This window comes from Canis lupus, chromosome 5, assembly GCF_011100685.1.
Source record: "Canis lupus familiaris isolate Mischka breed German Shepherd chromosome 5, alternate assembly UU_Cfam_GSD_1.0, whole genome shotgun sequence".
Lineage (NCBI taxonomy): Eukaryota > Metazoa > Chordata > Mammalia > Carnivora > Canidae > Canis > Canis lupus.
The window spans coordinates 30,767,317-30,794,341 of NC_049226.1; the positions used below are offsets into that span (position 1 = coordinate 30,767,317).

At 61.6% G+C, this 27,025-nt stretch overlaps 1 protein-coding gene and 1 long non-coding RNA gene across 3 annotated transcripts; one reads left to right on the forward strand and one right to left on the reverse strand.

Moving 5' to 3' along the window:
- Nucleotides 1–138: 138 nt before the first annotated feature.
- On the forward strand, nucleotides 139–15,321 carry SMTNL2 (smoothelin like 2). Of its 2 annotated transcripts, XM_038536415.1 has the most exons (8): nucleotides 139–537; nucleotides 6,229–6,319; nucleotides 6,742–6,999; nucleotides 7,350–7,419; nucleotides 8,332–8,496; nucleotides 9,072–9,189; nucleotides 9,411–9,562; nucleotides 14,459–15,321. In XM_038536415.1, the coding sequence occupies exons 1-8, from the start codon at nucleotides 139–141 to the stop codon at nucleotides 14,583–14,585; spliced, it is 1,380 nt and encodes a 459-aa protein (XP_038392343.1). In that variant the 3' UTR covers nucleotides 14,586–15,321. The 2 variants fall into 2 exon arrangements, with proteins under 2 accessions (XP_038392343.1, XP_038392344.1); XM_038536416.1 differs by lacking the exon at nucleotides 6,742–6,999.
- A 237-nt stretch (nucleotides 15,322–15,558) lies between these two features.
- LOC119872008 lies at nucleotides 15,559–16,946 on the reverse strand. The gene is made up of 3 exons (XR_005358861.1): nucleotides 16,793–16,946; nucleotides 16,364–16,551; nucleotides 15,559–15,622 (listed from the first exon to the last, which is right to left on the reverse strand). It is a non-coding gene; the product is annotated as an uncharacterized LOC119872008 (long non-coding RNA).
- Nucleotides 16,947–27,025: the final 10,079 nt, after the last annotated feature.

Below are 27,025 nucleotides of genomic sequence, written 5' to 3' on the forward strand. Positions count from 1 at the left end.
CCAGTCCCGGGCCGCCCGCGCCTCCCTCCGCCCCTCCCGCGAACCCAGCCGGCGGCGGCCAGTCGCAGCCCGGAGCAGCGGCGGCGCTGGTGTCCTCTCCCCGCAGACCCGCGCTCGGCCCGCGTGCCCCGCGGGGCCATGGAGCCCGGCCCCGACGCCGAGGAGGCGCGCACCGTGCGAGAGGCGCTGGGCCGCTACGAGGCGGCGCTGGAGGGCGCGGTGCGCGCGCTGCACGAGGACATGCAGGGGCTGCAGCGCGGCGTGGAGAGGCGCGTGGCCGAGGCGCTGCGCCTGGCCGGCCCGCTGGCGCGCACGGTGGCCGAGCTGCAGCGCGACAACCAGCGGCTGCAGTCGCAGCTCGAGCGCTTGACGCGGCAGGTGGAGGCGCTGGGCTTGGGGACCGGGCAGGCCCCCGCCGCAGGCTCGCCCGGCACGCACAGCCCCCCGGCCGCGCCCGCCGCCCCCGGCCGCGCGCCCCGCCTGGGCTCCGCGCGCTTCGCCAGCCACGCCACCTTCTCGCTGTCCGGCCGTGGCCAGGTGAGCCTGGGGCGGGGAGGGAGGGCGCCGGGGCGGGGGGATGTGGGAGGGCTGCGCTCCCGGGGCCGCCCCTCCGCCTCCAGTGCGTGGTCTTCTGGCCTGGGGGCTGCGGGGGTCCGGCCCCCACCCGCAGCAGGAGAGGGCCGGGGCGCCCGCTGCACCTGTCCCGGGCCCCCTCCTTTCTCTGGAGCCAGGCCCTGTTCTATCTCCCTCTCCTCTTTGTCCCCATGGCGCTGAGGCAGGGCCCCTGACCAGTCCGAATGGTCAGCAGCCCCCGACTGCCCCACCTGCACCCCCGCTTCACTGAGGCCTGACGGCTCTCGTTATTAATTAACCCAGATTGAGAACTCAGTACCCCCTGCGTGTGAGAGAGAGGGGGTCGCCAGGAGGACACTATGTGGTCCAGCGACCGCGTTGGGGAGCCGGCAGGGGTCAGGAGAGATGGCAGTCTCTAGCTTCCTGGGGTCAGTACCCGCGCGGGGGTGGGGGAGGCCGGCTGGACAGGGCACTACCCTGAGCCTGGGGCCCCCTGGAGAGGCCGGGAGAAGGTTTCCATGGTGTGTGTAGTGGCTCTTAGGTGGGGTTTTCCACTCTGCTCAGGCATGTGCTCTGGGGTTGGGTTTCCAGGGTCTGGGTGTGACTCGTTTGCACCTGCTGCCCCTCCTTGGTTTAGTCCCTCAGTTCAGATCTCCTGAGTGGGCTGGGCTGTCCCTCAAGGGGCCAGGAGGAGGGGGAGCAGATGAGCTCTGGCCCCCAGGGGGCCATGCTGGGTGGGAGCTGGCCCCAGGGGGGAGCCACTTCCCAGTGGGCGTCCCAGCCCCCTCTCCTGCTGCTGGCGCAGGTGGAGGTGGGCTGGGGGCCGTGCGTGCAGGCCCAACAGAACTAAACTGAATGAGAGGAGAGGGGAGAGAATTGTGAAGGCCGCCTGGGGACTTGGTACCCGGGGGGCAAGACATTCTTCAACCCATGGTGGTGGCAGTGCTCTGGGTGAAGTCCTGGATGTACAGACACGCTTAATTCTGTCCTGTGAACACAACTCACTACACGTTTGTGGTGTAAAGTCACCACCGTGAGCTCACACGTGCTTGGTAAACTGTGTCATCAGCTGTTTCTGAAGTTGAGTTCATGTGCTCCTGTCTGCTTGTGGCAGCAGCTGCCCAAGGTTTCAGAAGAATAATGTCTGGGTCATGTGTATACAAACATGTATGTGCACACACTTGCTCATACATGGGCCTCTCCAGTCGTCTATTTCCATGGGAATTGGCCATGCTCACCTGAGGGGAGCTGGTCCTCTTGGTTATGGGGTGGAGAGGGAGGGTGAGGGTGCTGGGCAGGGGGGAACAGGGTCCTCCTTGTAGCCACCTGCAAGCTCCCGCAAGGACAGATGGCAGGGTGCAGGGTGGCTGGACCCAGGCTGGGGTACATGAGGGGCCCTGGGAGAGAAGACAGTCTGACCTGGGGTGGGACTGGGTGGATAGAGACCTGCGGCTGCCTGGGGAGGGATCAGCCAGGTGAGGGGGTGTCTGGGTGCAGGCAGGAGCCTGGCCACCGGGGAGCTGCTGGAGGTGCTGGGTTGTGGTTGGGTCATGCTGAGCACGAGGGGCAGCCCCAGAGTGGTCGGAGGCTCGGATCTGGTGGAGGCTGGATGGTGGGGAGGTACCAGGGCAGAGCCTGCAGCCGAAGCCCTTAGTGGGCCAGGTCTTCGGGGCAATTGTACAGGAGAAGTTGAGGCTGGAGCCTTGGGTGGAGGTGATGTCAGGTACCCAGCAGCCCAGTGGGAGCCCTGTCTTAGAGGTCGGGAGGGCAGCCCTCCGGGAGGAAGCGGCTGGGTTGCAGGAACGCTATGGCTTCTTAGGGCACGGGGGCAGAGACTTGGTGGGACAGCGGGCTGTGGCTGCGGGAAGCATGTGGGTGGAGGATGGCCCAGGTATCCAGGGGGTCAGCATCCCCTTAACTGACAGCCATGCGGGCCCCCACTTTGCACGCAGCCCCTGTCTCGGGCGTATGGACATGGGCTTCCCTCCAGTTTCTGGTGGTCGACGGGGCCGCATGGAGCCACATACACATCCCTGCTCGTGGGGTGTGACCCGTGATGGGGGCTTGGCCACCGACAGGGGTCGGCTTCGGGCTGGGCCCCTGGGCTACCCCGAGTCTGCGTCACGGGATAAGGGTCCAGTTAGGGCTGCTGTTACCCTGCCCCTCTTCCATCAGTGAGATTTAGGGAACTTTCTGCTTCCTGCTATCTCGAAGTGCTGGGTGCAAATGTAGGGGGTGGGTCATGCTCAGTGTACCAACGTCCCCTGAATGTAGAGGGAGAGAGTTGATGGAGTTATCCGCTTTTGGGCGCATGTACCTTTGGCCTTGCACGATGGTGGGAAGACAGAGGTGCGGCGGGGGGAGTGCCAGGAGGACAGAGAGGGCAGGGCAGTGGAGTGGGAGGCCCGCGTCCCTAGCGCAGGCAGGAGCTGCTCCTGTCACCTTCGCTGTGAGGCCTTGGGGTTGGGCCTCAGTTTCTCTGCGTCTGAAGCAGTTGGGCTGGACTGGCCAGGCCCTTGTGACAGCGAGAGCAGCCGGATCCTTTCACAAGCGTGTGTAGCGGCATCCTGAGGCTGGGCTGGGCCAGGCACCTGGGCAGGAGCTGTCCCCTGGACGTGTCCCCGGCATATCTGGAGCCACCGCGTCCTCGGGCAGAAGCGCTGCAGGCCCTGGGGACACTGCCAGGAGTTGGGCTGCCTGCGAGAGAAACCAGACTCCCTTATCAGTCTTCCTCTCCAGACGCAATAGGAGAGGTCACTGCCCTCGGGACGCATTTGTACTAGGTCTGGAGAACCCAGCGTGAGCTTGGGTGGAGGGGCCACGGTCAGAAGGGGGCTGTGGCTGCAGGAGGAACCCCTGAAAGTCCCTGCACCCCACTAAGTCAGTATGACCTTTTCAGCAGGAGCGATGTATTTCCCGAGTCCCCAAAGTCACTCACCCTGCGCCTCCTGCACCGTGTTCCCAGGCCTGGGCTTGCTCCTCTGAACACAAAGCCCAGAGGGGTACCTTGGGGTGCACCAGCCGCCTCCTGGGGACCACTTCCCGACCCCCAGGCCCCTGGTGACTCCTGTCTCAGCACACAGGGGCCCCTCGCCCCGGCTGTACAGAGGTCCTGCTGGGGTGGTTGCCCATTGTTACCCATCTCTTTCCCCTCATCCAGCCACAACAGGTGCAGGGGTCTGGGGTTCGGCCTGCCCCAGGCTCTGGGGGGCACATTCCTGCTGGGCTGTCCCCCTGTTCTCTGGGAGGCCAGAGCACCTTGTGGACAGACTGTCAGGTTGGGGCGGGAGACCTGGGCGCCTTGGACACATGCTCCATTAGCCAGCCGTGTGAGTCGAGGTGCCGCTGCCCCCACCATCATGCTGCTGGGCTGTGTGATGATGAGGTCAGGGGTGGTCTCTGAAGAGGCCTCCCCATGAGCTAGGGACAGGGGACCCTGGGCGTCTGGTCTCAGCCCACACCCCAGCTGCTGCCGTCTGGCCGCTCCACGGGAGGGAATCTGGCCGGTCAACACCCCGCCCCCACGTCACCGGTTGGGGGCCCTGCAACGTGCAGGGGCAGGCACCTAGGCCCCCCCAGACCCACATTCCTGGGAAACAGGTTCACCAGCAGCCTGTCCCTCCCAGCTGCTCCCTGGACCTGTGGCACCGGTTGGACCAGACAAGGGCAGGTGGTGGTGGGGACACAGAGACCCCAGGGCTGGCAGGAGCGGGGGGGCACTGGGTGGACTGGTTGTTTCTTCTCCTTCCGAGTTGGCTTGAAGCCAGCCAGCGTGTGGCCCTGGGGTGCTGGCAGGTGCCCCCTTCCCTGCTGTGCCTGTGAGTGGGCCTGGCCCCCTGCCCCATCCTCCTGAGTCCTATCCTTTCTCACTTCTGCAGGGACCCCACCTGTTCCATGTGGATGAGCCCCATGGGCCCCCCTCATGGCTAAAGCTCACCCCAGCTTCTCCTCCAGGTCCCCACCCTCTGACTCAGTTCTTAAACTCAACAGGCACTGTCCGGAGCTCATCACGACCCCTTCCTGGACCCTAGGCCTTTGTGGGCACGCCCACCCTCCTGACACCCCCCTTACATCTCCCCGCCCCTCTAACCACTCCTCCTGGGTGGATGCCTCCCCCCTTGTCCAGGGTCCCGCCTGTGAGCCCCTGGCCAGCTCTTCCTCTGCCATGCTCGGGACCCAGGAAGCCTCTTTTCCCTCCTTCCTCAAGTGTGAGGCCCATACGCCAGCTGTGCTTTGACCTCAGGTCCCTGGTGAGGGGGACGACTCACATGCCATGTGTGTCAGACCTCGTCCTTCTTTCCCAACCGGCGCTCCCCCCTTCATCCTCGCGTCCCTCTGATCCACAGCCCAGGCTTACAGGAGGCGTCGGCCCTTTCTCCATGTCTGTTCACGTCCCCAGTGCTCTGCGTCCCTCTGTGTGGCCCAGCCAATGCCCCGTGTCCCGTGTGGACTGGCCCCGGGGGCTGTGTGGTGCATCTCTGGCCACAGACTGGGACACTTTGTGCTTTGAAGCCTCTTTCTACGGATTAGTCCCTGTGCTGGGAACAGGCTCCTATCCCCATCGCCCTGGCTGGCTGCAGACTGGGCATGGGCGCTGCCACCTCTGGGAGGCCTCCCTGACCCACTGAGCTGGAGGAGGTCTATTGGAGGCATAGGCTCTCAGGCTGGCTTGGCAGAGGGGTGCCCACAGGATGGGCTGTGCCACCTGGGGTCCGGGATGGGCTTTGTCACTCCTCTGGGGGCCTTGCTTGGACGCGTCTGTGGAAGGGCACGGCCAGCGTCTTCGCAGAGCCCCAGTGGCCGTCAGCCCGCATCCCCTTTCTGCTGGGCAGATGTTCCCCGCCTCTCACTTCCCTCGCAGTGAGTGGCCAGGCCCCTGCGGAGGAGACTATCCCTTCCCTGGGCCCTGGTTCCATCCGCCCAGTGAGCTGGTTTATGTGGAACAGCCCAGAAAAAGGGCCTGACCCGTGCTAGAGGCCTGGATGGGACTTCTGTAGCCACCTTGCCTCCGACGGAGAAATGGGCCCAGACAGGGCATGATCCTCCCCCGAGAAGCAGCACAGGGGTTGGTGGTGCGACCAGGACACTGGCTGGGCTGGGGGCTGGGGGTGTTGGCTCTGCTGTGACGCAGAGAAGATGACAGAGGGGCCCCCGGGAGCCAGGCAGCCCTCAGACTCCAGGCTGACACATGACCCTGGGTCCCATGAAAGGTCTTTGGTGCCCGAGGTCAACATAGACCCCTTCTGCTTCTGCCTGGGCAGCCCCCATGAAGGTGGCGGAGCTGCCCACCGGCTATGACCAGGGGCCCGAGCTGCCCGCCGACTGGGACCAAGGGGCCAGGCTCCCCCAGCTGGGGAGAGGTCTGGGAGGGAGCCGGGCCACTCTGCACGTGGCACCTCGGAGCCCTTGGTCCTGACCTTTGGTGTCCGGCACTTTGGGGCAGGTTTGTGGGGTCCCAGAGGTCAGCAGTGGGGCTGGGATGCCCCAGCTTGCCATGTGGCCTGGGCCTGTTTCTGTGTCTTCCGGGGGCTGCTTCTCAAACTGGAGTGTGTTTGCCCCCACCCCCTCCCCGGGCAAGGATAGGCTTTAGATGATGACTTTGAGGGTGCGCAGCTGGCCTGCCTGACAGCCCCCTTGGTGGCGGTGTCTCCGCAGAGCGTGGATTTCCAGGATGAAGCCGGTGAGGCGGATGCCAGGAAGGCCTCGGACCCTGGCATCATCGAGAATGGGCACCAGCCAGGAGCAGGTAGGGGCCCGTGGCCCGGGAGGGGTGGCTTGGGGGCTTGCGTCCATGGCCAGAGAGCGCCTGACCCTGGACCACAGCAGTCAGAGGGGCTGCCCCGAAGTGGAAGAACTTTTTAAACACAGTGGAAGATGGAAGCTCCCGGGAGGCAGTGAGCTTCTCTGTCGCTGGAGAAACGAACAGGGCCTGAGGAGTAGTCTAGGCAGCCTGTCGCATGGAGCAGCCAACAGGCCAGCTAGGGTGTCCTGAGCTGACCAAGAGACGGCTGGGGCCAGACCTGGACTCTGGGTGGAGCGTCGAGGTGTCCCCAGGGAGGGATACCTGGGAGGCTTTCTTGGAGAAGGTGGGAGGGGGGGTCAGGAGGCTAGCATCCTGCTGGGGAGCTCTGAGGCCCTACGCTGTGGCTGACCTGCACCGCCCCCCAGGGTCACATGCTCCAGGTGTGGGTGATGGACCTGCCGAGGCTGCCGAAACCTTCCCAGCACCAGAGCCCCCCCGGCCTCGCCCCGTGAGCCTCTCCTTGGGGCTGCCTCATCAGCCTGTCACGGCCATCACTCGGATGCCTGAGAAGTTCTCAGGGGAGACCTCGGCCGCGGCTCTGTCGCCCACGTCTGCCGCTGTCCTGGGGGCCCTCAGCCTGAGCCCCAGTGAGGCCACCACTGCCTGGACTGCGGCACTCAGCGGTAGGAGCAGGAGAGCGTGACCTAGGGACAACCCTATATCCAGGTGGGAGGGCAGGCAGGGCACATGGTGGGGGGTGGCACCAGACCCCAAAGAGCTGGAGCCCTACAGCCCCATTGTGCCTGTCCACAGCCTGTGCCCTGGTGATGCTCCTGGGCTCTGGGAATACCATGTGGGTCCCCAGCTCAGGGCTGGGGCTGCGCTCTCTGAGATGGGGAGCACAGATGGGACCTGTTCTCTCTGTGCTCCTCCCCTGACCATGGGCCATGGCTAAGCCCAGGGCACCCGCCTGTCTGGCGCAGGGAAGGGAGGATGGCTGCCGGGGCTACTTCTCTTTCTGCTTGTCCCACAGAGAAGAACCCCCCAGCCCCGTGCTCGAGTTCCAGCTATGGGGCAGCGTCTGCTGGCAGGAACAGCAACAGGTGGGTCAGGGTGAGGATGCTTGTGGGGATGGCCTCGGGCTCCCAGGCCACCAGCAGGTGCCTTCTGAGCTGACCCAGAGCTCCAGGGCCAGGGTGTGGGGCCGTAGGGCCACAGTGTCACAGGGTCATAGGGCCACAAGGTCATGGGGTCATAGGGCTGCAGGGTCACAGGGTCGTAGGGCTGTGGGGCCAGATTAGGGCTGGGAGGCTACGGGGGAGTGGGGCGGCGTCCTCTGATGGTGTCATGTGGAGAAATGTGGCCGTGGAGGACTCCTCCTCCCATCAGGGCTGTGGGAGGACAGGAGGCCGTGTCCCTGACCCCCCAGAGGACAGGCAGTGGCAGGCTGTCCTCATCCGTGGCTGGGCTCCCTCAGCTGGGTGCTTTCTAGGGGGACGACGGAGGTGGAAGGGGGGAGGAGAAGGACGAGGGAGGCACCTGGAAAGGCCCCTCCCGCTGGCAGCTGTCCCTGTGCCCCCAGGCCAGCTGCGCAGAGAGGAGCTGGTGAGGAGGCAGGGGACTGGCTGGGCTCCTTTTGTCATGAGAAAGGAAAATTGTGACTTCCTGGCAGATTGTTGAGGAGGAGACAAAAGGGGTCTTGTCCAGTGGGGGTGGAGGGGGGCCTGGGGCTGGCTTGGGGTCACCTCTGCCCTGGGAGGACCCCCACCCCCACCCCAGGAGTTGGCACCTGCCAAGGGGTGATTATGGGACTGCTGTCCCTCCCTGTCGTGGGCTGGCCTCCACTCTGGACTGATGCTGCCAGAGAACCAGCTCCACAGGTTGGGGCACCTCCAAAGGGTGGCGGGCAGAGCCTCCTGTGTTTCTGCTGCAGGCCCCCTACCCCATCACTCCACAGGAGGGACCCTGGACCTGTGTGTGGCCAGGCTGCTCTTGACACACGGTTCTCTCCTCAGCCTACCGCAGGCCATGCTACCCCAGTCACCCCCCTCGCCCCCACCACCGGCCACCTTGCAGGCCCGGCGCCGGGAGCTGGTAAGGTCGCAGACGCTGCCCCGCACTTCGGGAGCGCAGGCCCGGAAGGCACTGTTTGAGAAGTGGGAGCAGGACACAGCTGGCAAGTAGGGACACCCCTGCCGGGTGGGAGCCACGGGGATGGGGGGGTAGGAGGCCCTGTCCCCTACCCGTTAGGGTGTCCCCGTTAGAGGCACCCCTTGGTGTCTGGACGGCCCAGAGAGACCATAGGGGTTGAGGGTTGGGTTCCAGGGGGGAGCTGTGTGCTGTTGTTGGCATGGGTACCCAGTGCCGTGTGCAGGGTGGGGCCCTACTTTGTGTGGCAAGTACACCCCCCACTCCTGGCTTCCTCCCCTCACCAAGGGAGGTTACCTCGGCATGTGCCTGCTGAGCCACACCACCTAATCTTGGGGTTTGGGGATGTCGTGGGGCGTGAGGAGGCCCTCCCTGGGGGTGGCTAGGATAGAGGATCAGAGGAGCAGGGGGCAGGCTCAAGTCCTGTGTCCCAGGATGACCTGGTGACCCTCAATCCCTGGCTGGGGGGAGGGCAGTCTTGCCCCGTATGGTGGGGGGAGGCCATGTGCCCACACGTCGTCCGGGGGCCCCGGGGACCCCTGGGAGGACAGAGTGGCTGCCGGCGGCCCCCACGGCCTCCCCACTCTGGCCTGCGCTCTTTGTACAGGGGGAGAGGCGAGGTGCGGGCCAAGCTGAAGCGCTCACAGAGCTTCGGCGTGGCCAGTGCCAGCAGCATCAAGCAGCTCCTGCTCGAGTGGTGCCGCAAGAAGACTGTGGGCTACCAGGTGGGCCTGGCCTGGGGCCCCTCCTGGCTGGGGCGGGCAAGCTGCAGCCCCAGGGGCTGGCCTTCACAGCAGGTGCTCCAGAACCCAGGGATGCGTGCATCTGCATCTGAGCAGCGTCTGGGCCTCAGCCTGGGGCTGGGTGGCAGGGCTGGAAGGGCTGTGTGTGGGAAGCCATGCCCCCGCCCCGCTCATCCCCTGCATTGCTCCCTGCCCTCCTGAAGCATGTGGACCTGCAGAACTTCTCCTCCAGCTGGAGCGATGGGATGGCCTTCTGCGCCCTGGTGCACTCCTTCTTTCCCGATGCCTTCGACTATGGTGCCCTGAGCCCCTCGCAGCGGCAGAAGAACTTCGAGCTGGCCTTCAGCACAGCCGAGTGAGTGCAGCGACCCCTGCGCTCGGCAGTGGCCCTGGGGGGGCACGGGGAGCACGGGGAGCACGGAGCAGGCGGGTGTGAGGCCCTCTGGTGTGACCGGAGCCTGCAGGGGTTGCCCACACATGCTCTACTCGTGGCTCCTGCCCAAGCCCCGGGGTGCGGTCTGGGAGGCCAGCCCCTGATGGGCTTGGGGTGGGTGGGGGGCGTGGGCTGGGGTCTCCCAGGGTGCCTGGCCTGTGCTCTCAGGGCTATGTCTTTGAAACTTCCCCAGGAAGGAGGTGTTGTTCTGGCATTTGATGGGAAATCACCTGCCGTCCTGAGCCTGGCTTGTCAGGAGGACATTGAGGGGGGCGACTGTGGGAGCCCTGGCACTTGGGGAGCCTCAGCTCCTGGGCTGGCCTGCCTGGCATTGGGCTGTGCTCGCAGGCCTGGCAGTGGACGCACCAGCTCATGGTGCTGACGGGAGGAGCTGGGGGGCCAGGGCTCTGCCCTCTCACGGGCCTGGTGGGCTGTCAGGTTGCAGAGAGCGGGGGCTGGGAGACAATGTGTGGAGGACGTGTAGGGCTGCGGAGATGAAGCGGGGGAAGGTTAGCAGAAGGGAGGCCTCTGAAGCCGTTTCCTGCCCAAACATTAATCTGCCCCAGGGCCAACTCTGTGTCTGTGATGTAAGCCCCCCAGTTCTTGCCTTGCCCCGAGCAGGAGGTTGGCCTGCAGCAGGCCTGGACACCCAGAGGCCAGGGCAGGGTAAGGAGACCCTCCTGGAGCCGCAGCATCGCAGGATGGAGACCCCGGCCCTGGGCTCCTTGGCTGCGCTGTGAGCACGTGGGTGTTCCCCCTGTGGTGGGGTCGCAGGGGACATGTCAGACACCGGGCCCCCTCAGGGTCACCAGGGCCCCTGTGTACTTTAGGAGCCTTATCCTTCTCGGCTGCGGGGGATTAGCTGTTACCCTAATCACAGAAACAGCTCTGGATGGAGCCTGTTATGCAACTGGACCCAGACTGTGGGAAAGCGGAGCCAGGGGGCGGCTGGGCATTGGGGAGGGGTGCTTGCAGGGGTAGGCCCGATTGCCGGGAGCCCAGAGGTGGCGGTGCCATGAGTGTGCAGGCCCGGGGTGCTGGTGCAGGCCCCTGGGGTGCATCCCGGCTGGTGAGGCTGTGCCTGGAGTTCTGGGGGCCATGGCCTGGCCCGGGGTGGGCCAGGTGGGGATCAGGGCCACCGGGGTGGTGGTTGTCCCTGCGTCCTACATCATGGGGAGCACCCTGCCCTCCTGCTTGTGGGCAGCCGGAGCCTTCTAGAGCCATCTTTGGCTGTGCTTTCCCAGGATAAGGGTTGAGCTCCTGGAGCCTCCAGGTTTGGGGCACATGTGCCTTCTATGCCTGGCCCTGGGGGCGATCTTCAGCTTCCCCCATACCCCGGGCTGACAGGGGGCCAAGACCTGGCCCGGTGTCCCTGGGCTGGGGAGGGGAAACATTGTGCCTATCCCTGAGGGTCTGCTCTGGCTTCTCTCCTGCCTTGAGGGGCTGCAGAGCGGGTGCCCGGGGACACCCTGTGTGGGCAGGAGTGGCTTCCCCTGGGCACTTGTGGGAGGTGACCTCACAGGGCCCTGAGGCCATCCCCGGAGGACGGCGGCTGCTCGGAGGGGGACGCAGACACAGGGTTGCTTGCTGGAGGGGGTGCTGGGTGTTCGTTCTGGGCAGAGCATCCTCGGTGGACCAGTAGACATGTGGGGCTGTGCAGGGGGCAAGGCCAGTGGCGAGAGGGCCTGGACTCTCGGGGGTCACAGCCTGCGGACAAGAGGGCGGACTGGCCCCTGACACATGGAGTCAGCTCATGTTGGGGAGGGAGTGTGTGGGCAGGGCCAAGAGGTGCAGAGACGTGTCAGCCGGCCACCCCACCCCATCCAGGCTGTGGACACGGTGGCTACTGCCCCTTCTCCCCATAACCACCGCCCCAAGGGTCCCTGAGACCCGGTCTGTGTGAGTGATGCAGGGTTGACAGGATGGTGAACCCACGGCCCAGATGGGTGTCCCCCGGGCTTGGAAAGCGGGAAGACTAGCCTTCTTACAAAGGGGGCTGGGTGGGTGCGTGGGGCCACCCTCTGCACCCGCTCCCTGCCGTCCCTGGTCCCCTGGGTGCTCGAGTGCCGAGGCTCCCGCTTGCCCTGTGGGGAATGTGCCCTGCTCTCGGGTTACGCCCGGCAGAAGGGGCTTCGGGCTATTTGTGGTGCTCATGTGTCTGCGTGTGAAACCAGCCGGGAGGCCGCAGCCCGACCTGGCATCCGCGGGCGCAGTGGCTTTTACAGGAGTAAAAATAACCCCTCAAGCCCCTCCCCCGCGGCCCCTCAGCCAGCCCCGTGTGGACGGACTGGTCTCGGCGCTGGGCCGGAGCCCTCCGGAGCCCTCTGGAGCCCTCGTCCCCCCGGGCCAGGCTGGGCTCAGGGAGTTCGTTTAAAACCGGCGGCGGGCGGGTGTTAGGGTCCCTGTGGCGGCCGAGGTGCCCACTCCCTGCGGCGACGGCCTTGGTTAAGCTGCCTTGCTCTTATGAGCACCGTCGGGGGATTAGGGAGTCGAGCATACGTGGGAGGCCGCAGTCTAGGTCGGTGACGCTCAACATTTTAAAGAGGGAGAAGGGGCCTCCGCTATTTTCGAGACTCGCAGAGTTTTACAGAAGTCACTGTGGAAGGTCACCTTCCTTCCCTTGCATTGTGATTCTAGAATGTTCTTTAGCCTGTGTGCGGCTTCTGGGAATCCTGCCGGTGCCCTTGTGGTTGGGGGGCTGGGGGGATGAGGGGGTGGGGTGGGGCCGGGGCCCGGCCTGTTTGGCGGTGGCTTCCCAACGGGGTGGCAATGAAGTGGCAACCAGGAGGCCACCCTGGTGGTGAAGGCAGGGGTGCCCGTGGGCGGAGCCAAACATGCAGGCGGGAGCTCCCTGCAGCCCTGGGCGCCCTGGGGTGAGATGGTGGAGAGGTGGCTGGGGAGACATGACAGGCAGCACGGAGAGTCCCAGGTGCCCCTAGAGGCTCAGTGAGGAAACCAGAGCTGAGTAGCTTTGGGGAAAGACGTGACAGGAAGATTCCCCGAGGATTCGCTTTTAGCACCGGAGATAGGGAAACACGAGCTGAGAACAGACTTGAGGGGCCAGATGCTCAGGAGCCCTAGGAATGGGAGGGGAGCTTCTGTGACGTCAGGGGACACCGGCCCCTTGCCCGTGGGGAGAGGACGCAGAGCTGCCCACGGCAGGGAGCACTGGTGCTTCCTCCCCAGGTTTGGAGGCCAGCTCTCCAGCCTCTTCCCAGGCTGACGCTGGGGCTGTAATGACATGACTCTCACTTAACTTGGGAGGGAGGATGGCCTGGCACACGTGTGGGGTCAGCTCGCATGGCCTGGGATCCCATGAGGCAGCCCTGGGCTGGCGGGCAGGTGGGTGGGCAAAGAGCACAGCGGGTGCTGAACAATAGCTGGGCAGGTGCGCGCAGGTCCCAGGACATGAATTGGCAACCCTTCCCCCGCAACAAGGCACAGGGGTCCCCAGCCTGGGCCACTGGGGGCGCCCTGCATGAGATCAAGCCCCCCGTGACCTCACGGGGCCCCTGGGTTCCCTCATAGGACCAGATCCAGACCAACGGGCAGGCGGTAGTGGGCCGGGACCTGGTGTGCATGTGGCTGTGATGCTGGGTTTCTGGTAGGGGGGCTGGGGGCTGGCCAGTGTTCAGGGCCCGGGAGCGCGAGGGACCCACCAGAACTGGGTGTGAGCTCCTCCGAGCACAGCTGTCCCTCCAGCCTGTGGGGGCACAGCTGGGGTCTGACTGTGCCGAGGACGTGGACTGAGCAGCAGACTTACCTCTGAACCAGCTTAGGTTCTGAAGTCCGGCCTTTCCCGTCCACGTGCTTGCTCCTTAAGTCGGGGCCTGGTGATGGAAACAGCAACCACCCTGCAGTCCGCATGCATGGAGACCCCTCTGGCCCCCTCTGCCCCGCACCCCACGGTTCCTGCAGCAGGACAGATACCAGGAGCAGTCACGTGTCGTTCTCGCCCAATGTCCGTGAGGCTGGGGCCAGGTTGTGAACCCCGACAGTCCGTGCACTTGGTCACAGGGGAGGCGTAGGGACCTCGGGACCCCAGAGGTGCATTCTGCTGCGGAGTGGGGAAGGACACCCGCTGTCCTCTCCTGTCACTCTGGGTGCTGCCGCGGGAGCTGGGGACGGTGGGGAAACCACCAGAGAGTGCCCAGCCATCGCGGCATCTACACCAGGGCTGAAGGCTAGACCCGTGGTTCCCAGAGCACACGTCTTGGGGCCTGGGGGCTGGGAGGGGGGCGGGCAGCTTCCTACCGTGGCCCTGGTGACCCACCAGCGGGTGGCGAGATCAGGTGAGCGGTTCATGCCCTGCACTGAGGGAGCAGGGTTGGGGGGGAGACAAGCATTGGGAGAAGATCTTGGGGTAGAAAGTACGTGCACAGGTGTGTGTCTTGTCACCGTGAAGAGTCTCTGTGTGTGGGTCTCATAAAGGGTCTAAAACACTGTTTATGTGTCACTGGGGTGAATTTATTTCTTCATTTACTCTACATTTTGTAGCTCACGCTTATTTTTCCTCACACTGCCCCTGACACACAATGAATGTTTTGGTGATGTTTCATTCTTGCACTAAAATGTCGCTAGTAAAATTTGGACTAACAGAAGTGAAAGTTAATTCCACTGGAACTTGGAACAGGAGGTATTTTTCAGGGATGACATAAACCGACTCGGGGGTTTCTGGGTGTGGGGGTCTGGGCAGCACTGACCCCCAAGGTCTCCTGGGGTCATGGGAGGCCCCACCCTGGGGGAGGGGGTGTTGCGGGGCTGCTGGTGTGGCCAGTACCCTCGTCCTGACGTCCTGATGGGGCTTCTGTGTTGTAGGAATCTGGCCAGTTGTGAGCGCCTCATCGAGGTGGAGGACATGATGCTGATGGGCCGCAAGCCGGACCCCATGTGCGTCTTCACCTACGTCCAGTCGCTGTACAACCACCTGCGTCGCTTTGAATGAAGCCTGTGGGGCCTGTGTTGCCAGGGCCGAGCCCAGGAGGAGCTCCCTGAGCTCGGCGGCTGGCTTGGGGTGCAAGGCGTGCCGTCCGCCTGCTGTGTTGTGTGATGCGGGCGCTGCGCGCTGTGCTCCACATGGGCGGTGGCCGGGCCCGAGGGATAGGGAGAGCCAGCCGGCGCAGTGGGTGCTAAGTGCTTATGTCCCTTCCCGTAAAAGGCTTGCCTGTGGATCCTGGAATGTGAGGTCTGTTTTCCTGCTGCCGAACTTGGTACATTGGCTTCCCGGGGTTGCGTTGTGACCAGGTGTGTTTTGTCAGAATACCCAGGGTTCCTTCCATTCGTCCATCCGTCTGCATGTGCTCCTAGGCCCTCTTCTCCTGCCTCTGGGCCTCGGCCCTGCAGCGGGGAGGACACCCCTGTGACAGCCTGACAAGACCACATCTAGGGAAGAAACTTCGCTGGGGCCTAGGCAACACATGCCCCCAAGTCACCCCCGCTCTCTAGGGGGTAGGGGGTGCCACCTAGTCCCCAAGTGCCCCATCCTTCCTGGGAGGCTCCACGAGGGTTGGGCTGAGAACAGGCTCCTCCCGAGGTTAACGTGATTAGGGAAGGATGGGGCCCTTTGTGCACAGGAGTAGTTTCCATTCATGTTTTTTAGGGGATTTGCTGCAGATATTAATGGGAGGTAACTGCATCTGTACTGTTGACTGTTTGTACATAAAAACACGTGTCAAACTTCACTTTGCATTTGTTATTTCTGTTTGGGGATGTGGGGCCCATGGACAAGGGATTTTGCCTGCGTTTCCAGTGAAAATCTGCTTAAATCCCCCCCACCCCATCACTGCCCAGGAGGATGAAAGTCATGTTGGCACAGTAGCTGGAGAGGCTCCCTTGTCCCTGCTGGGGGGACATGAACAGGGACCCCCCCCCTTAGTGCGCTGCCGAGGTCCCGCGGGGGAGGAAGCCCACCCAGGAGTGCTTCGGACCTGTTCGAACAGGACCCTGTTCGAGGCAGTAGGTGCTGGGCTTCTCGCAGGACGTCTGTATGTGACACAGTGCGGTTAGCTTCCTCAGGAACGCTCCTCCCGCAGGTTGGGTTTTAGGAACAAATGTCTAGAATTTCCATGTGAGGAGCTGAGATGTCTTCAGCTCATACAGTGGGTACCCAACACCTGTGCCTGTGAGCCTCCTCAGACTGAGGCCTGAGGGGGGAGGAGAGACATGGGGGGGTCTATGGGGAGAGAGGAGAGACGTGGGTGGTCTGTGAGGGGAGAGAGACATGGGTCTGTGTGGGGAGAGGATGGACGTGGGGGGTCTGGGGGAGATGAGGGACATGGAGGTCTGGGGGGGAAGAGGGACATGGGGTCTTTGGGGGGAGATGAGGGATTGGGGGGTCTGTGTGGGAGAAAGGAGGGATGTGGGGAGAGGGGAGGGACTGGGGGAGTCTGTGGGGGGAGAGGAGAGACGTGGACGAGTTCTCCAGATGGGTGAGCAGTAGTTTGAGCAGATCTGCTTGTTGGGCCAAACCTGGTCCCATCGTCTGTGTTTCCCCACATGAGGACCCCTCCCTCCCTGACTCCCTCCCTCCCTCTCATGCTGGGGGCGCTGGGGAAGCTGCGCCCCAATATTGCCAAAGACATGTGCCCGTTTCCTTAGGGGTTTTGTTTTCCCTGTACGGGAGCTTAGGGTGTCAGACCTAAGGCCAGTCTGGGAACAGTGGCTCTGTGAACCGCATTTGCACACTTGGCTGAGTCCTAGGGGACCCATGATCCCCCCACAGACCTCAGTGCTGGCCAGTGCTCACAGAGCTCTTCCGGACTGCACGTGTGCCCTTGCACCTTTGCATATCATGCAGAGCAGATCCCGCAGGAGCACTGAGCCATTCTCCTGTGCTGGAGGCTGCTGTTCCTCGGGCCTCACGTCGGGACTCACACACCAAGGTCCTCATGTAGGTTCTACATCAGTTCCATCTGTGGTGTTTGGGGAAGGCGCTTATGATGTACTGGGCTTAAAACATGATTCCCCCCCAGGACGAGGCCCAAGGGTTGCAAGGCTAGGGCAGCACCCGCCACAAGGCACAGTAGCAAACCCTGCTTAGGCCTGGCTTCCCCGGAGGTCGCGTCCTACTCCAGGTTGCTTTCCCACCCTGGTACCGATGGGTACCCCCTTTACATCCCCCTCACCCCTGCCCCGCCCTGCCCTGAAAATTACTTCAGAGTGCTCGTAAGATTGTCACGCTTTTCCAGATCGATTCCATCACCTGGCTTCTGTCGACACTAAGTCCGACTGCATTGGCCTGTGTGTCCCTGATGAGGACGTTCTGGCTGCGCTGGGATGGGCTTCAGCACCTCTGACAGCTGGTGGGGTGTTTCTCAGAGCGAGGGAGCACTTTGTGAATATGATACGGTATGTGCTGCCCAGGGGAGGGTACAGGCCAGGTGTTTGGGGAACAGTTTGTTAAAGCCAATGAATTTCGCAAATGGGCGGGATGACAAAAAGCCCTCGCTTCCCCAGCCATGGGGGTCGGCGGCTTGACACCAGAGGAGGCGAACAGGACGCAGTGTGCAGTGTGTCCAGCCACCCCCCCCCACCCCCCGCCTCCAGCTCTGCAGGACTCCAAGCAGGCGAGCGGCTGGCTAACAACATGGGTGGAGTTGGTTGGCCTTGGGTGGGACACGTTCCCCACCCAGCAGAACCAGCTGTGTCAGGGTTTCTGAGCCGGTGACGCGGCCCGCTCACTGTGGCTCCAGCCGTCTGCACCATGGGCTCCTGCCGACTGATAAACGTTCTTGTGTGAACATCTTTACTCCCTTGACCTGTCATCTGGGGGTTCTTGGTCCTGCTTTGACATTGAGTGGCCTGTAATGTCCTCGGAACGAACACGTCCCCAGTGCCCGCACAAGCCTCTTCACTTGAAAGCAGCAAATATGGGCAAATGCCCAGAAGGGAAGGAGTGAGGATACTGGGCTCTCCCAGCCACCGCCCCCCACCCCCCCACCCCCCCCCACCCCGCCTCAGCAGCCTTGCGGGGAGGAGGATGTGGGATCAGGTGCAAGAAAGAGCTAGAAAGCGGCCCCCAACCTGTGGGGCAGGTGGTGGTCCTGGAGGTAGGCAGAGAGATGCCCTCTGGCCCTTGGGTCACCCCCCACCCCTCGCGGACCCGGTGTTCACACACTGGCTGGGGTACAGGCTTGTTTTCACAAAACCCATGTTTTAATCACGCACCAACGCCCTCAGCACCTTTGGTGTCTCGGTGGTGCCAGCGGTGCTGGCGTCCAGCAGGACCCCCACCCCCCTGGCTGTTTCGGTCCCTGGCTTGGTCTCCTTTCCTGGATCCGCCCCCTGCGTCAGGGGTTCAGGACACGGGGCTGGTGTGGACTTCAGGAGGCCAGGGTGGTCCGTTGGGACAGGGTGCTTCACCTCCGCAGCCTCCTCCGCGATGAGCTCCTTTTCCAGTGTTTGCGACCTCAGCAGATGCAGTGAGATCTTCGTGTGTGGCCCACCCAGGACATCGGGAAGTCTTGCCGCACCTGGGCGGGTGGCCAGGCGACCAGAGCGGCCCACAGGCTTCCTACCATGCGTGCATGTGGGCCAGTGTGGGCGCGGAACCGTGCTGGCAGAGGCTGGAATCCCCTTCTACACAGTGTCCCGCAGCATCAGAGCTACCCTGTGGTTCCACTTAGGAAAGTCTCCAGTTTGGAGAAGGGTTGGAGGAGGATGTCCAGGGACACACGTCTTCCCTCATGTGTTGCCAACGCGCTGCCACGTGCACATTCCCCTTACTCCGGTTTGCTGAGGACTCAGTGAAAAGTGCAGAGGTCACAACACCCAGCCCTGAATCCTTAGACGCCTGCAACAGTGTCAACCTGGTCCCCCGCTCGTGGCCTGTTAGTGTGGGGGCAGACGTACCTTCATCCACGTGCAGGCTGTGGCCAAGTTTCTCTAACTGTCCCCATGGGGTTCCAAGGCTGCTTAAAACATTCAGAGACCCAGAGGCTCCCATCAGAGTGCTCGCATTAGGTGGGGTTGCTGTGTCTCTTCCAGGTCTTCATCAAGAACCCCCCCTCCACCCACTCCACTTTTCATTTAGTGTCTATTTTCTCTTTGATTCTTCGGAGGAGCCCAGGCAGGTGCCCCCAGGCCGTGCCCCTTCCTGACTAGACCCAGGGGAGGCCAGGTTGGTGCAGGGGTGCCCCATGCGGGAGGGCCGGTTGCACCAAACACCTGCGGGATCATGGATGGATGACTTTTGCCTGAATCTGTAATTATATGGGGCGTTGAAAATGGTGATTGCCATATTCCCTCGAACTCATGGATTCTAGGTGGTTTTCTCTGTCTTGTAACGGTGTTGTAGCCTTCGATGCCATGCCGGCATCATCCTAGGTCTGCCCACTGGCTCTGGGGTCCTCCTGCCCCTGTGTCCCACCAGTCCTGGGGGGGGGAGGCGCCACCTACCCTGCTCTGGAATCAAAACGGCTTCTGGGCTAACCTTTGACCCAAACGTAGAATCAGCATCACCCAGGGATTTCCAGCGTCTCCAGTGGGTGCTTGTACTCATCCATGGAGGATCAGGTGCGGGTGCTCTACTCTGAGGCCCCCTAGGTGCTTGTGGCTAAGATGGGCCGAGGTGCCTCCAATCCAGGTCCTAGAGCATGGAGCTCATCTGCATCTTGCATCTTGCACTTACGTTCCCCGTTCTGCTCTGGGCCCCGATGGTTCCCAGTAGGCCCATGTCCCTCCTACCAGACACAGGGTCACAGTCTGATGCCACTGCCACGGCCAGTGGGGCAGGTGGCCTCAGCGTGGCCTCTACTGCACTAGTCTCATGAGTGAACATGGCGTGTGCCTTTGTCCAAGGCCCCTGGTGCATCTTGTCCCATGATCTCCCTCCTCTCATGTCGTCTTGGTCCGTTTTTCTTTTGTTCCTCCTGATTTTTAAGCCCTTCACATGTGGGGAGGGTCCTGTGCTCTGCATCCCTGTCTCCCCATCCTCTCTGCCCTGGAAGCACGTCTAGCTCCTCTTGTGTCTCATTTGGGTTACAGGCATCACCTCCTGAACCTGGCCTCCCACCCTGACGCCTGGCCAGCCGTGCCCTGTGCAGCCCGCGGGACATGTCCCCACGTCACCTGCCCTGAATGGATGCCCATGACTGTGCACAGTGATTCCTTGCCAGGGCACTGACAGCCACTGTGAGTCCAGCCTCAACTTGCCCCTGTGCCCCGTCCTCCCTGTCCACCTGAGTCTCAGTGTACACACCACGTGCCTGGGGAGGCCTTCACGGGCGGACGCCCAGAGCTCCACGAGCTGGCTCGGCCCTGTCACGCAGGTGCCACTTCTTTGGTCTGAAGCCCGTGAGCCGTGCCTGGTTCCCCTGGGGTCTCTGTGGCCTGAAAATGCCTGGCATGTGGGTGGATCCTCTGCTGGTTGCTCAGGGCCAGGACAGTTCAGGAGCAAGTGGCTACAGTGGCTCAGGCCCACGTTTCTGAACGTGGCCTTTCCTTGTAGGGGGACATCCTCAAGATTGCTTCAGTGCCGGCCTGCAGAGACTCCCGAACGGCCAGGTCACAGGGCTCCGCGGTCATGGCTGTGCTCCAGTTGCTCTACATCTATGGATTCAGCAGGTGCTAATACATGAAGCCAAAGTAACAAGCTGTGACTTAGCCTCTGCGGGCGCTACTGGGGCATCCGTGGGGGAAAGGGCTCTTGTTTCAGCCCCCAGAGCGCCCACCAGTTACCACCTTGGAGGAAGGAAGAGTTGGCTGTGTCCCAGGGTGACCAAGGTGTCCTCCCCTTGGCTCATCGCCTGAGACTGGAAAGTGAGAAAATTGAGTCGGGTGGAGCAGAGACCCCACTGCTGAGGGGACAGCAGACCCAGGCCCTCCACCCACCCTGGCACCCACAGGATGGTCCCTGGTGGGAGCATGGCCCCTGCAGAGTGCGTGGTCGGACCCTGTCCTGGTGGCATTGGCCTCTGGTCATCCTCCTTGCATGCTGCTGCCATTGTGGGAGGCAGAGGCTTCCAGAACCATGGAGGGGGAGGAGGCATCCACGGGGCACAAACCTGGGCCCAGAGCAGGTGGCATGAGCCCTCTGACCTGGTCTGCTCACTTGTGGATGCTGCTCCACCCTCACGGCCACCACTGCCCTGCCTGCTGGTGAACTTGATGGCACCCTGTGCCACGTTACCACCTTAGTAAAGGCTTTGGCAAAACACCAGAGCAGGTTCTTCCAGAACTAAGTACGGATCGGGGGTCGTTGGTTGTGGTCTGCAGAGGGTTCATGACGGGCAGTGACCTTGTCTCACCGCTGCCAGGCAGGGCTGAGCTCTAGGTGCCACCCCCCCCACCATCCCCCAGGGACTGATGCTCCAGAGACAACCCCAGGGTCCTGCCCCATGCGTGCCCCCTGTCCCGCTGTAGGTTTCCTTCCGGCCAAGGAATTTCAGTCCAGGGCGGATCTGTGTGTTGCTTTGTTACTCTATCCAGAGGCTTCTCCAGCCCTGAGCACAGTGACTCAGGGGGAATGGGGTATTTTCAGCCAGGGGCCATCGCAGCTGCTGTATCAAGTGTCCCTGGGCCAGTGGACTTCGTGACAGGTGTGTCTTTATTCAAGAAAAATAATGCACTTAATTTAGAGGAAGGACTTCCCCCTCCAAGTAACTCGAGGTGAGGGTGACCACCATGTTCCCCCGGGGCAGAGGCGCCCATTAAGCAGAGCTCCTGCGGCTGTTCCCACCTCCCAAGTGGGTCCCGGGGTTGCCCTGTGAGCCTGGAGGGCTGGGGGCTCAGTGAGGCTGCCCTGGATGGATGCTGGGGTCCTCGTGGGACTTAGGCATGAGCACAGACCACCGTGGACACGGCTGTGCCACGTGGATTTTTTTTCCTACACGCTTTTAAAATCGATTTTACTGGGGCACCCTGGGGGCTCCGTCAGCTGAGTGTCTGCCCTCAGCTCAGGGTGTGATCCCGGGGTCCTGGGGTTGAGTCCCACGTCGGGCTCCCTGCTCCACAGCGAGTCCTCTTGTCCCTCTCTGTCTGCCGCTCCCCCTGCTTGCTCTCTGTCTCTCGAACAAAGACAATCTTTTTAAAAAGCAAAAAAAAAAAAAAAAAAAAAAAAAAAGGCAGCTTTGGTGGCTCAGCGGTTTAGTGCCACCTTCAGCCCAGGGCGTGATCCTGGAGACCCAGGATCGAGTCCCACGTCAGGCTCCCTGCATGGGGCCTGCTTCTCCCTCTGCCTGTGTCTCTGCCTCTCTCTCCCTCTTTCTCTGTGTCTCTCATGAATAAATAAAATCTTAAAAAAAAAAAAGCAAAATAAAGTCAAATTTATGGAGACAAAATCAACACCCTCTTAAAAACTAATTATTTTGGGGACATGATACATGTGCACAGAGTAAAAGGTGAGATGTGCTGCAGGTTGCATCCCCCACCCCGCCCAGGAGACTCCCGCCTGGCCCTCCCTCTGCGGAGTGTTTCCCCGTAGTCCTGGTTGGTTGACGCTGTTTTACTCCTCATTCTTGGTTGTCCCTGTGGATCTGTGGATATGTCGGCGGATTTCCCACCACGGGGGTGGGGGTGGGGGGTGGGAGCTGGGCTGCAGGCATCCAGTTACTGTTGGGTCTGCTTTATTTCGGCTCTGGAGAGAAATGTTCCCGGCTGGACTCCTCTCCTTCCCAGACCTGCTGTGGCTTCAAGACAGGGTCACTAACTGCGATTCTGGTTCCATTGGGAGGGGAAACCGATCCCCACCCTACTGGGACACGGCGGCTCGATTGTAGGGGATGGTCCTGTGGGAGCTGGGTCACCCCTGGCTTCCTCTCCCACCACAGCCGTCAAGGCTCCCAAGCTGGGGAGACAACACACAGGTACTGGGGGAGGGTCCAAGACCCCCGTCCTGGAATCCTCTGGGGACCCCAGCCCCAACCAGCATGTGAGGTACATGGCACTGGGCACTGTCAACTGCTATAACTACAAGAACCAATAACAATAACAACAATGATAGTAATAATAACAATAATCATAATAATAGGGATCCCTGGGTGGTGCAGCAGTTTGGCGCCTGCCTTTGGCCAGGGTGCGATCCTGGAGACCCGGGATCGAATCCCACGTCGGACTCCCAGTGCATGGGGCCTGCTTCTCCCTCTGCCTGTGTCTCTACCTCTCTCTCTCTCTCTGTGACTATCATAAAAAAAAAAAAATCATAATAATAGTGTGCTATTTTGTGTGCTACGTCCAGGTCAGTTCCTCAGTAGTTACTGGGAGCGTCCCTGCGTCCCCCCGGCCATTGAGGACATCCTTCCGTTGCTCAGACCCAGGCCTGGGAGCCGTTTCTGACTCCTTCTTATGTCACAGCCTGTGCGTTAGAGACACATTGGCTTGGTCTTCAGAGTCCACGTGAACCCACCTTGCAGGGCCTCTGGGGCTGCCTGGGTCTAAGCCCTGCGGTGTGCTGCCCTGGGGCACAGCGGCAGCCTCGCCCTCCTGCGTTATCGCCCAAGGGTAAGTCGGGACACGCCACCCTCCACACAAGCCCCTGCAGCGCCCTGGCCCCTCAGACCCTCTGGACGAGCTCTTATCGGTGTGCGGGAACCCATCAGCACTGTGCCGCGTCCCTGCTCACTGAGGGCGTGGGCGGAGGCATCTGGGCCCTTTCCACCGGCGCTCAGAGCCCCGCAGCCACCCCAGTCCCCCCTGCACCTGTCCCCACCACGCGCCGCACTCGGGCTGCCCGCGACCTTGCAAGGATGGATCTCGGCAGGAGTCTTTCTCGGGTGTGGGGCCAAGCGGATCCTTCCAGCCCGGAGCCGCCAGAGCTGGGAGCCCTCCCCGCAGGGCGGCTGAGCCCCAGCCCCCGGCGCAGGCGGTGGGGCAGCAGGCCTGGGGCGGCCCGCACGCGGTCAGGAGCCCGGAGGGGGGCAGCCCCGCGCCCGCGCCGTGGACCTGGGTTGGAGACCTGGACCCACGGCGCGCCGCCCCTCCGCCCGCCCGCCCGGCCGCCGCGGCTCCGGGACCCTGCCACTCGCTCTTCCCTGCGGGCGCAGCGGCTGCTGGACTCGGGGGCAGCCTCGGCGTGGCTGGAGTAGAGCGCGGCTGAGGCCAGTGGCCATGTGTGGCCCGGCCCTCTCGTCCCCTGTGGCCACGGCGCCCCTGCGGAGGTGCGAGGTGCGAGGCCGCAGGACAAGGCCGGTGCGTCTTGGAGCCTGTGTCCCACGGATGAGGATCAGTGAGGGGTGCCCTGGACACCGGGCCCCCAGGCGGGAGGCAGGCTTCCGGGGCTTCTGCTAGGACGTGTGCCCGTCGTGGGGCTTGGGCTCGGGACTGGGAGGCGGGGGTGTCCCTCGGGCCTCGGCGACTGTGGCACCGCATACCCCTGGTGCATGCAGGGCACCCAGCTCAGCCTGGAGCGTTCTCTCTCCCTGGCACGTGCCCGTCCCTGCGGGTGGGCATTCTGTGCCCCCGTCGGCCCCGTTCTAGAGTTTTCTTCTGTCCATTCCTGCTCATGCACTTGTTTTTTAACACTGAAGTCTGGACCTAGACCCGGCAAGTCCAGGTGTGAACCCCAGCCCTGCGCAGTCTGACCACGTCTCCCGGGCAGGTGCTCAGCCCCCACAGGCCTGCCCACCCCCTCTGTCGCCCGCAGACACACCTCGGCGCCTCACTCGGGCTGCCGTGGGGCCGGGACAGGTGGCGGTGGGCCGGACCCGCCAGGCTGGCCTTTGCCGACCCCCAGCTGCCACCTGGGCCGTCCTCCCCACTGCAAACCATCAGGCAGACCCGGTTCCCCAGCCACACGCGCAGGGGAGACCGCCCAGGCGGGAGGCTGTTGAAAGGGCTGAGGCAGAGGAAATGCGATCCTGCTGACTTTGTTTGTCGCTTCCCGGCCTCCTAGCAACCGGCATCACCACTGGGCCTGGCCACGAGTGACAGTGGCAGCCAGTCACATTTCAAACAGTGTCACTCAGGCTTGAAACGCCCTAGGGTTCCAGTTCTGTGGTTCGCACGCCCCATGGGGACCATGGTCTCTGCTCTGGCCTGTACTCCTGGCGGGTCCCCTGCCTCCCCACCCGTGCCTGGGAGCTCACAGCCCCCGCCACCGCATGTCCCCACGGTGCCCTCTTGCGGAGCTTCGGCGTCCTGCCCATAGGGCGTCCTTGTTTATGGCTCCCTTCCCCTGGGGATACAGCTTCTCCCCGTATTTCGTAAGACACTACAAATAATGACTCATTGTTTCATTTCCAGTCCTCCGAACCATTAGTTCCGTTTTCACCCTAAGGTTTCTCCCCGCTGGCTCCTGCCTACAGTACCTCAGAGTTCAGAGGGCCTCTCTCGGGGGCAGCAGCTAGGACACCAGCCCGTGTCCACCTGCCCCCAGCCGGGTGCACTGACCATGCCAGTGGTGATCAGGAAATGGCACCAAGGTTTGCCACTTTAGCATAAGGATTATTATTTTTTTTTTTTGAAGATTTTACTTACTTATTCATGAGAGACAGAGATAGGCAGAGCCACAGGCAGAGGGAGAAGCAGGCTCCCTGCAGGGAACCCGATGTGGGAATTGATCCCAGGACCCCGAGGTCATGCCCTGAGCTGAAGGCAGATGCTCAACCACTGAACCTTCCAGGTGCCCCAGGACCTGTTATTTATAAGCTCTGTGAAATGTAAAATTTATGTGTGCAAAAAAAGCGCTTCAAGAAATAAAAAAAAAAAAAAGCCCCCAGACTTTACTTTTCCTGGAAGATTCTGGCTTTATCATTCAAAAATACTATCGGGTAGCATCGTATATTTTGTAATGTTTTGGGAACTCATTTATTTAAGCAAGAAGATCACTGAGTGGTTATTTTCTTCAAGAGGCTCTTTCTTCTCAGGATTAGCTAAACTTCATCTTGAAAGCAATTTGCAGTGAGCATGATACACGCTGATTATGCATCACGTCTTTCCTGTGACCACAGCCTGAGATGAAATAACATCACAGAGGACGATTGTCTTGGGCGTCATGTTGGCAGAAGTCCTGCTTCCTTCTCCCCCGTGCTTTCCGCCAACTCAGAGAGCAGAAGGTTTTATCCCCGCCGCTGGGCGCGGGCAGGGCATTGTTTCCACGACCCCAGGACCAGTGGCACAAGGGTCTTCCCATCATGGGCACTGCCTGTGATGGTTCTGGGACTCCTGGGAGGTCCTGGTCTGCAGGTTCCTTAATGAGGCACCGGGAAGGGATTTTTTTTTTTTAAACATCCGATAAAATAATATGCAACGGTCAGCGTGTTTTGGTGTATTTGCACCAGATAGCTTAGTGGACTACATTGCTGTTTTCATTTACATTACATGCTTGCTCCAGTTTTTAAGTGAAATACTTTTTTTAGTAAAGACTGAGATGCAAAACTGCTTGCAAGACGAATAAAAGGATTTTAAGAGATTCTAGTAACTTTTTTCTCCTGTGACAATCCCTGGGTCTGATTCTTCAGTCTCTAGAGAAACAGGGAATTTGAGAATTCAGTAGAAGTGGGAACAGTTTTAGGGTGTGCGTGTGGTTAAGGGGAAATAGTTCATGGGGTGAGGGCTGAATCATAATGAATGAACAAATAGGAAATTCCACCAGAGAAATGGAAATTGTTTAAAAAAATAAACAAGTGATTGAGTCCTTATTTATTTATTTGAAAGAAAGAGAAGTAGAGCGAGCACGAGTGGGGGCAGAAAGAGAGGGAGAAGCAACTGGGGACTTGATCCTGTTGTGGGACTTGATCCCAGGACCCGGAGATCATGACCCGAGCTGAAGGCAGACCCTTCACTGACAGAGCTCCCCTCTGCCCCAGGTGCCCGAAGTGATCAAATCCTGGTATTCGAAATATAAAGACTGATACTGGAAATATAAAGTCACTGGATGGGCTTGTAGCAGAATGGAAATGACAAAAGGAGGACAGAAGAGTCTGGGCAAACACAAGACGTGCCTTTAGGGAAATGAACTCCTGTGTGAGGGGTCCCGGGCGAGTGGTGGTGGGAGGAGGCTCTGCTGCTCAGCACACACCGTTCTGGGGCCACTTAGGTATATTTTGTTTAAAGTTAATAACTGGAAGCTTGAAAGTCTCGGCTGTGCAGAAGGTTTTGGTCATACCCACGCATCTTGTTTAAGCAGGAACAAGTGCGTGGCACTTGTCAACCCCAGCTCTGCCCCCGGTTCTGGCAGAGCAGGCCCAGGATGAGCATGTAGAAAGGGTTTTGGGTGGAGGCTGATTCGAACCACTGCTACCAGATGCTGCCTGGCCAATGATGTTCCTCTGATCCCAAGCACTCCACACAAAAGGACTGAAGGTACTTCTTGACCATCTACCCCATGGAGCCCCTCGCATACATTTCCTTTTGTGCATACATTGCCATACGAGGTGGATGTCATCGTGTCCGTTGTTCACAAACGAGCTCTGTGCAGAGAAGCAGGTGTCCAGGGTCAACCGGCTGCTG